The sequence below is a fragment of the Pteropus vampyrus genome, unplaced genomic scaffold (genome assembly GCF_000151845.1).
Source record: "Pteropus vampyrus isolate Shadow unplaced genomic scaffold, Pvam_2.0 Scaffold71, whole genome shotgun sequence".
Taxonomy (NCBI): Eukaryota; Metazoa; Chordata; class Mammalia; order Chiroptera; family Pteropodidae; genus Pteropus; species Pteropus vampyrus.
Window position 1 is genome coordinate 5,070,946 of NW_011888852.1, and position 9,880 is coordinate 5,080,825.

Here is a 9,880-nt window from a genome sequence, read left to right on the forward strand (position 1 = left end):
AGTGATAAAAAGCAAGAACTTACAACCAAGATTACCCAGCAAAGCTATCATTTAGAATCAAAGGACAGATAAAGAGCTTCCCAGAAAAGAAAGAGCTAAAAGAGTTCATTAACACCAAAGCAGTATTATAAGAAATGTTAAAGGGACTTCTTTAAAAAGAGGAGGAAAAAAAAGATCAGAAATATGAATAATAAAACAGCAATAACTACATATCTAGCAACAATTACTTTAAATGAAAATAGATTAAAAGCTCTCATCAAAAGATAGGGTGACTGAATGGATAAGAAAACAAAACCCTTACATATGCTGCCTACGAGAGACTCACTTCTGATCACAAGACACACAGACTGAGGGTGAGGGGATAGAAAAGATAGTTCATGAAAATGGAAACAAACAAAAAGTATGGGGTGGCAATATTTACACTGGACAAAACAGACTTTAAAACAAAGGCTGTAACAAGAGACAAAGAAAGACCCAGTTATCCCACTTCTGCGTATTTATCCAAAGAAACCCAAAACACGACTTTGAGGGGACATGTGAATCCATATGTTCACTGTAGAATTTACAGTAGCCAAGATATGGAAGCAACCTAAGTGTCCATCAACAGGTGAATGAATAAAAACAAAGTAGTACATATGTACAAGGGAATATTACTCAGCTATAAAAAAGAATGAAATCTTGTCATCTGCGACAACGTGGATGGACCTAAAGGGTATTATGCTAAGTGAAATAAGTCAGATAGAGGAAGACAAATAGCCTATTATTTCATTTACATGTGTTAACCTAAGGAAACAAATAAAGGAACAAATAAAACAGAAACAAACTCATAGATACAGAGAAGATTTTGATGGTTGCCAGATGGGAGTGGGGTTGGAAGTGAGTGACAAGGTGGAAGGAATTAATCACAAATTGGTAGTTATAAAACAGTTACAGGGATGTAAAGTATAGCATACGAATATAGACAATAATACTGTAATAAATATGCATGGTATCAGATGGGTACTAGATTTATCAGGGTGATCACTTCAAAAGTTACATAAATATCTAATCACTATGTTATACACCTGAAACCAATATAACATCATATATCAGCTGTAATCGAAAAAAAAAATTATTAAAAAAAAGGGCATGTACCTGGACATAACATTTAAGGAAGAAAAAAAGAAAAAATGTTCTGTAAGTTAAAAAAAGAAAACCATAATACCCTAGAACTGTGTTGTCCAATGCAGTAGCCACTAGTTACACGTGGCTACTGGGCACTTGAAATGTTGCTAGTCTGAACTGAGATGTACTGTCATTTGAAGATATAGTATAAAGAATGTAAAATATCTCAACTTTTCTTCATATTGAATGCATTGTGAAATGACAATATTTTTATATTATGTTAAATAAAATACAGAAATGAATTTCATCTGTTTTACTTTTTTAATATGGCTTACTAGAAAATTTAAAATTACATATATAGCTTGCATTCATGTCTTATATTTCTACAGGTTGATCCTGCCCTAGAACAATCCTGACAAGAATCCTTGAAGATTTTTAAGTTATCAATCCTGACTCTAATGTTTTTCACTTGTAAATCCTTCCTTTCAAACTAGAAAGAAACTAGTTTTTGACCCTAGTACTGGACGTAATAGCTAATTGAGAAATATTTAATGCAGAGAGGCTTTACTTCCAAAGTGGCTTCTTAAGTTAGATTCTCTGATTTTGGAGTCCATTAACTATCACTATATTTTAGTCTTCAACGTAATAGAAACACATATCTTAATTTGAAGACCAAATATACATTAGTTTAGATGTTTTAACCTACATAAAAAAGACTAAAAAACACATTTAAATGATAATTTTAATTCTGAAACTACAGTTTCTCTAAAGTTATTGGGGGGTATATGATATCTATTTCTAGGGAAATAACAGATCTTTGCAAATCGATTCGGGAAAGTTGAGAGACTATAAAAAAGAACATTCCCACCATGAACAGAATTCACAGAGAACCCATGACTAACACTAAGTATTAATTTTTTCAACAATATTTATTGAGTACCTATGATGTGCCAGGTACTCTATTAGATAGTGGAATATTCCAGTAAGCAAAATCATCTAGCTTTTGTGGAGCTTATATTTTAATAAAGAGAAACATTACACAAATAAGAAAAACCTACGTATGTGATAGGGCTACAAAGAAAGGCCTACAGTACTGCAACAGTCTACAAGTAGGGGTATCTAATTTAGTTTGGAGAGTGAGGGCTGGCTGTCCTAAGGATGACCTGAAGGATAGGAGAAGCTGAGAAGGGGGTGGTGAGAAGGAAAGAATCCGCATGTGGAGACTCAGGTGGGCCACACTAGGCAATCAACACTGATATTGCACATTAGTGTACCTCTCAAGGCCATGGGAAGCCACTGAAGGATTGTTAAGCAGAAGAGGTGCATCTGATTTATCACTTTTAATTTTTGAAAAGATCCCTTGAGCTGCAGCACAGGAAATGATGATGTCCTGGATGTTGGTGGTAAGCTGAAGAGAAATGGAGGGACATAAAAGCTAAAATCCATAGGCCTTGCTCATGCACTGGTTATGTGGAAGAGCTGTGGGGGATGCCGGGGCTGAGCACAAGGCTTCAAGCTTCTGAGCGACAGTGGTATTCACAGGTCGAGAGCTCAGGAGAGGTTGGGGATACAGATATGCCGAGGGAACAGCATATTTCAGGACAGAGAGCTGAGAAGTATCTAATGCTGCTGAAAGATTAATTAAGACAATGCATGGTCATAATAAATATGACTACTGAATTTAATAACTTGAGGGTAACCAGATGTTTAGATGGAGTGATGAAGGAAAACCCACATAAGGTGGGGTGAGGAGTAAGTGTGAATGAGAAAATGGAGACAGTGAACACCTACCAGTCTCTCAGGAAAAGATCAGCTAGAGCTAGAGGGGTGTTGGTGGGGGAGCAATGGAGAGTTTTCTTTTTAATGGCAAGAGAAATTTAAACTTGTTTTAAAAACTGATGGGAAAGATGCTGAAGTTGAGAGAACAAACTGTATAAGAAGAAAATAAGCAAACATGATTAGGTAGACGGTGGAAGGAGTATATGGCCATGTCACCCTGAACAAGCCCGATCCTGACTGATCTCGGAAGCTAAGCAGGGTCAGGCCTCATTAATACTTGGATGGGAGACCACCTAGGAAGACTAGGTGCTGCAGGTGTAAAAAATAAAAAAATAAGGGATTGTAAGCTGACAAGGTCCTTGCAATCTGAGAGGTCAACCAAGGGTTGCCTTGCCTAAAAAAATCAATCAATTAATTAATTAATTAATTTAAAAAGAAGGTGGAAGGGATGCAGAAGTCAAAGGATTGGTCTTGGGCAGGAAGGAGAACTTACTCCTGCAAAAGGAAGCACAGGAGAGAAAGTGGGCGCCCTCTTTTGCTTTGATATTTCTGAGCTTTTTCTTTTTTCCTCAAAGAAAAAAAGGAAGCTTAAGGAAACAGGATGTTTTCAGACCTTTCAATTTACACTGTCCATAATTAAGGTGAATTCATAATTTTATACCTGATATTTGGTTTGAGATTTTCAAAATAAGACTCAACCCAGTAAAAGTATAAAGGCACAGATTCAGTTTACATATATAAGTGTCAATTTTGTTTAAACCCGGATGTTCATTACGAGGATACAGGGCTGCTTCTCATTACTTGGGAAAATTGCTGTATAATAAGATATACCCGATACATTCCAGTTAGGAACCTACCATCGTTCAATGTGTAGAGATGAAAACGTCCGTGAAGCTGCTTCTCGAGTTAATAATTTGAACCCACACTGTGTGTCCCTGATTCCTTTGACACAAAGAAACCACACCAGAAAGTGGAATCCATACATGAGAAGAGTACGGAAGTAAGAACGCTGAAACAAAGACAATATAAATGACTTTTCCATTTATCTGTAAAGGAGACATTGAAAATACCTGGCTGTAAACAACCGCAATCAATATTTAATTGGCTGGGTAGATCTTATATAAAACACCACTGGTTCCATTAGCTGCACTGGCACAGTATATTAATAGAAATCGTGAAGATGCTGTCTGCTCAGAGCAATGCAGAGGCAGTAAAGAAGTAGTAACTCATTCTCTGGGAATTGCATCAGACAAGAACCACGGTGCCAGTGTGAGGTCAGAGCTTCGGTCTCCCAGAAGAAGCACAGCATAGCAGTTTTGGGCTGCTATGAGCAAGGAGAACATCTCATTCACCTACACATTTTGTGCCTCTTTGCCTCAAATATATTTCAGTTTCAAAAAGGTGAGTTACCAGAATATCTTGAAAAACAAAACAGTAAGATTTGAACCTCAAGTTCAATACTTAGCTAATGAAAATACTGATAAAAGAGGTATAGCATAATGTCACAAAAGTTAGAAACTAGCAAGGAATTTGAAATAAAAACCCAGTCTCTCTAATTAGGTATGACACATATCTTATAAAACAGATTTTAATGATTAAGTTCTTTAATACTTTGAATATTAAACTTAAGTAGTCTTTAATCCTGAGTATTCACTATTGGTATTAGTGATTAATTTTATTTTTAGTAATAGCAGAACATAACATTTCATTATTAACACTCCAAACTTTAAAACATTATAATAATAGATCATTAATTATCATTTTATTCAAGACTTTCCTATTTAGAATTTAAAAAGACAGGATCTCTTTAAATTTTCTATAATTAAGGTGAATAGACCCATGGAAAGATACATTACACATGGCCAGTAGAGTCTATGCAGAATATTTAATTTCTCATTCTAGTAAATAAAGGCCCCTTCCTCCTTTTGGCTTTTGTTTTTCATTATTGCCATCTTTAGTATCATTCTTCATTTACACAGCTTTTTCTGTCATCATGGAACAGAACCATGACTCAACACTGTTAACACGATATGAGTAGAAACAAAACTACTACACTAAGCGGACCTATACTCAAATCCTGGTTCCATAATAATTAGCAGGGTGACCCTGAGCAAGTTATTTCCACTCTCCACATCTATCGAATGGGAACGAAAATGCCTACCTCACATAGTTATTTTAAGGATTAACTGAGATTAACCAAGTGTTTGGCATAGGAAGTAACAGGAACTCAATAAATGTTTTTAATAAAGGAAGAAAGCTTGAAAACTCACTTTAACCTTCTGACCACAATTTCACTTGTGTATTAAATAGGGCAAAAAGGGGCAGAAAAATAAAATACTTATCGATACAGTATGCAAAACAAACTTTTTGAAAGGATCTAACACTTCCCATTTATCACCTAGAATCACTAGTTATGTTTTGATGTAAATATATCTTACCTCTCTAAGTAGATAGGGCAGAAACCTCATCTTAATATACTTTGGGAATCTCACAACAGCTGGCTCAGTGCCTTCCATGTAAAATACTTCCAATAAATACTGGTTGACTGATTAAACCTCCAAAAGAGCATTTATGCTTAGGAAAGGAACAAATAGAAATTGAAAGATAGAAAAATAAAAATTAAAAGGTAGAAAAAATAATACCTATATTCTCCTTGAACGATTTTTAATATGATAAATGAGTTTTATAGTTATAAAATAAAAAGATTCATGACTGCTTTTGCTTGGCTGTTGATAGAATTTTGTTTGTTGTAGGATAACGGCTATTTTTAAAAAACTAGAAATGTGGAGTTCATGGATACCTTAACTTATTTGATTTGTAACATATTTAAATGCATAAGATGACAAACTAGAAAAAGGAGAATTTTTAATTTTAAAAACTTGGAAAAATGTCTTAAAATTTAGAAGACATCTAAAATATATTATAGGATATACAGTTAAATAAAGCTAACAAAATCACAGAATAACATGAACTTCTCAAGTAGATGTTTAAAAACATGAAGAAAAAATTTACTACTTCAATATTAACAATAACCTCTCTGTTTATGAAACAAATAAGACATTCAGGTAAAATTTAAAGCTGACTGGTAATTTCATTATCTTAAAATAAAAAGTTCAAAGAAGTCTCAAGACTTAAGCAAAGACTTGTCAAAGAAAATCTAAAGATGTCAAATAGATAGTAATGAATTCTATTTTGACTCTTTTAAGAGTGATAAATTCAAGAAAATCCAGATAACAAACACTATCATTACATCTGTTATACAGAACAAATGGGAATATGAACACATTAAAGGATGCTAAAAGACCCATCAGTGCTGTATCACGTTCATCTTCCAAGAGAGCAATAGAACAGGGTTAAGTGAGAATGTGTATACAGCTATGTAGGAAAGATAAGTCTAAGAACTATGCATTTAAGCTACTGAAGTAGCTGTTTATTATCTTGATTATTAATTCTTTTATAACTTTTTCACTGCCCACCATACAAAGGTTTATATTACCGATGACACGTTAAGAGAGAACCCAAGTGGCTTGGAAATGGAAGGTCATGCTGCGGTTTCTAGGCCATGTGGCAGATGTGTGTGTTGTCTCTTGGAGAGAACCTTCTACAAGTCACATAGGGTTCAATGAAAGCATATAGACTTGAACTACAAGCCTACTGAGCAGCAGCTGTACATAGCACCTGCAGCAGACAACTGCTGATCTCTAGTCAGTGGATCAGTTTATTCTTTCTTTATATAAGAATAAAAGAGTAGCAGCCAATCCTGTGGGATCCAAACGCACTAAATCAATCACTTAGTTTTAGAGAAGGAGGAATGGATAGACATGAAAATATTAATTATAAACACGCAGACCCTGGGATAGAGCCCTTGATGTCTGACAAAAACCAGAACTGGGTAAAAGATTTAGACCATAGCACAGTCTCATTTAAATACTATTCTAGGAAAAAGTCAGAGTTTTCAATAGTTCTAAGTGAAAAGAATTTACAGCATTAAAAATAAAACCAAAAAAAACAGTTCCTTTCTATTGCCACTCACAATAAACACAGGTCCCAACTATCTCTTGCACTGATTACTTCAATACCTTCTTAATTACTGCTTCCTATTTCTCCAACCTTGCTTTATCCTTCACCAAGCAGATTATCCTTCCTCCCCCATTATTAGTTTTAAAAAGGAAAAAAATTTACTGACAAAACCATTAAATTAATATCAGTCTATTTTCATTAAGTGCTACTATTTGCATAGATATTTTTATATAATTATACTGTATTTATAATACCATACTTTTTTTATATGACCTACTATTTTAGGTATTTTCCCATGTTATATAGTTTCCATTTTCATCTATTTTATTGTCTGCATGGTATTTCATGCAGAGGAAATATATTTTCTAGTGTTGGAATTTAGTATTTCATACTTTTTAGTATTTTATAATTATAACTAATGTGCTGAATATCTTGGACATATATTTCTTTTATCTCTCATGTATCAGTAAAATGATGAAGTTGGACTAGCTAATCTCTAAATTCTTTGTTTTAAATTTCTAAAAATATGATATTCTCTATGGTTAATAGATTAATTTTTTTCAAATACCAATGAAAGTCCATAGAGATATAGAATACTGGACTAGATGCTGAAGATGTTAAATAATTTATTTCTTAAAAAAGGAGAGTGTAGGTTTCCACATTTAAGCATAATCCTTAAGGTTTTATGACTTTGCCATCAGTTTATCTTTAAAAAAATTAAAATTTCTTAATATTTTACTTCAGAATCATTGAGGGAAAAGTTCAATCTTTTATTCCACTGGTTCTCAAACTCTGGTATGCATAAGGAAATTGTTAAAAATGCAGGCTCCTGGTCCCATGGCCAGAGTCTGATTCAGCGTGTCTGGAACTGGCCTAGAAATATGCATTAAAAAAACAAAACAAACAAAAAAAACACCTCCTGAGATAATTATGACCTTGTACTGAAAAATACAGCTTTATTCTTGATCTATTTGACTACTCTAGTAGAGGAATAGTAAGAAAATAATGGATAATTACTGGGCTTGATACACTAGGCTTCCATCTCTAAGTAAAAAAATAATTAAAATTAAAAAAAACCATTGCCGAATCACTACATTGTACACCTAAAACTAATATAATATTGTTATGTCAATGGTAAATTTTTTTTAATTAAAAAAAACATAGTATAGAATAATTCTTTAATATTTATTCCTTCAAGTTACTCCAGCTTTTCTAGCCTAATCTATAAATTACAAAATGAACAATTTATTGTCTTCAGTGATTTTTTTTTTTAATATTCCAGAAAGGGCAATTACAACTTGTCAAATTTTAAGGTGTAGTGTTTTTCTAAGATGAACAAAGTTAAAAAAAAAACTTTTAACTTTGAATGAAACCCAAAATATAATACTGAAGTGTGCCAATATGGAAAAACTGATAGGTTCAAAATGAATCATTTAGAAAAGTTTGCCATATATCATAACTGAAAGGAGACTCTGTGTGTCTTAAAAAAATATATCAAAAAGAGCTGCTTGCATCCAAAGTCAAAGTCTACATTCTTATTGTATACTCGTTAAAAAAAAATCAATTCTTAAATGTGCTAGTCCTTCAAAAACTTTCCAAAAAGAAAGTTATTTTGTTTTCTTTTGAGAGGAATCTCATTTTTATGAGATTAAACATGAAAGCTTACTTCACGCTAATGTATATGTAAAAAAGGAAAAAACTACTGATCTATCCAGTTAATGAAAGTCTCACCTGAGCAATAGAGTCCTTTTTCAAATGAGCTCGTGACCCACATGCAATAGCCATTTGATCCTGATGAAAAAGGAAAAAGCAATTAAAAATGTCTCAATATTTAAATTTCATTAATACAAATATTTATTTCAATGTAAATATCTTATATTTTAGAAACTGATTTTTTGAAAAGTAATATTAAATATCCTTAAAAGTTTACTGAGGAGTTCATAATATGTACTGCTTCAAGAAGCCTAACTGTATTTACTAAGAAGATACTATTCAAGGATAAATAAAAGGGGCATGTATTATTTCAAAATCCATCTATCTAAATAATTTTTCTAATTAAATGTACTATATTAATATAAAAAAATTAGAATTAGAAAGAAGAGTTATCTGTAGATGGTGTGATTTTATAATCATTATATTCTAAAAAATCTAAGAATATCAACTGAAAAACTACTAAAATAAGTGATATAAATAAGTGAATTTAAAACGATGAGTGGGCACAAATAAATATATACATGCACACAATATTTTAGCCTTTATCTATACAAACAATAATCAAAAGATAAAATGCAAGAAAAGGCAGTATTTTCTATTGGTAAATAGGAAAGGAGATGAGCTCTAGTATATTGATTTCTTATAATATCAATAAAGAAAAATCTAGAAATAAACTTTATAAGAAATGGAGCAACATCTAAATTAAAAAAACATGTAAATGCTACTAAGGGAAACAAAAGAATCCAACACACAGAAGGGCATACCATGATCATGGATTGAGAGGATATGATGACAGCATTAAAAAGTCAAAGTTCCCTAAGTTAACCTTTAAATTTAAGGCCATAACAATAGAAATACCAAAATAATTTTTTCATTGAACTAGAGAAGCTGATTTGACAGTTAATATTGAAAAATAAAGAACTAAGAAGTGCCAGGAAAATTCTAAGTGTGAGGAAGGACTATTTCCAGAGGATTCAAAAATATATTATGAAGACACAATAATTAAAACTATTATTTAATAAGGTGCTGGAATGTAAACAGATAAATTCATGGACCAGAACGGAGAGGCCAGTAACACACACACACTGAACGCACGAGTACTTAGAATATGATAAAGATGACATTTCAAGTCAGTGGGAAAAAGATGCTGTGGGGCATCTTGGTAGCCATTTGGAAACCAAATCGAAGCAGACCTGAGCCTCATACTGATGAGGATGCAGTCTAGATACATCAAATATTTAAGTGTAAAACAGAAATAAAAATT

General features: G+C 32.7%; 1 protein-coding gene across 6 annotated transcripts in view; it reads right to left on the reverse strand.

Moving 5' to 3' along the window:
- ALG5 (ALG5, dolichyl-phosphate beta-glucosyltransferase) overlaps positions 1–9,880 on the reverse strand; it is a 41,978-nt gene that overhangs the window by 9,937 nt on the left and 22,161 nt on the right. For 5 of the 6 annotated variants that reach the window (XM_023531601.1, XM_023531600.1, XM_011361835.2 and 2 more), the window contains 2 exons: positions 8,635–8,694; positions 3,741–3,892 (listed from right to left, as the gene is read on the reverse strand). In XM_023531601.1, the coding sequence (XP_023387369.1) occupies positions 3,741–3,892; positions 8,635–8,694 (212 nt within the window). Of the gene's footprint in view, positions 1–3,740; positions 3,893–5,321; positions 5,458–8,634; positions 8,695–9,880 lie in introns of all 6 variants that reach the window. The other variant, XR_895973.2, reaches the window with a different exon arrangement.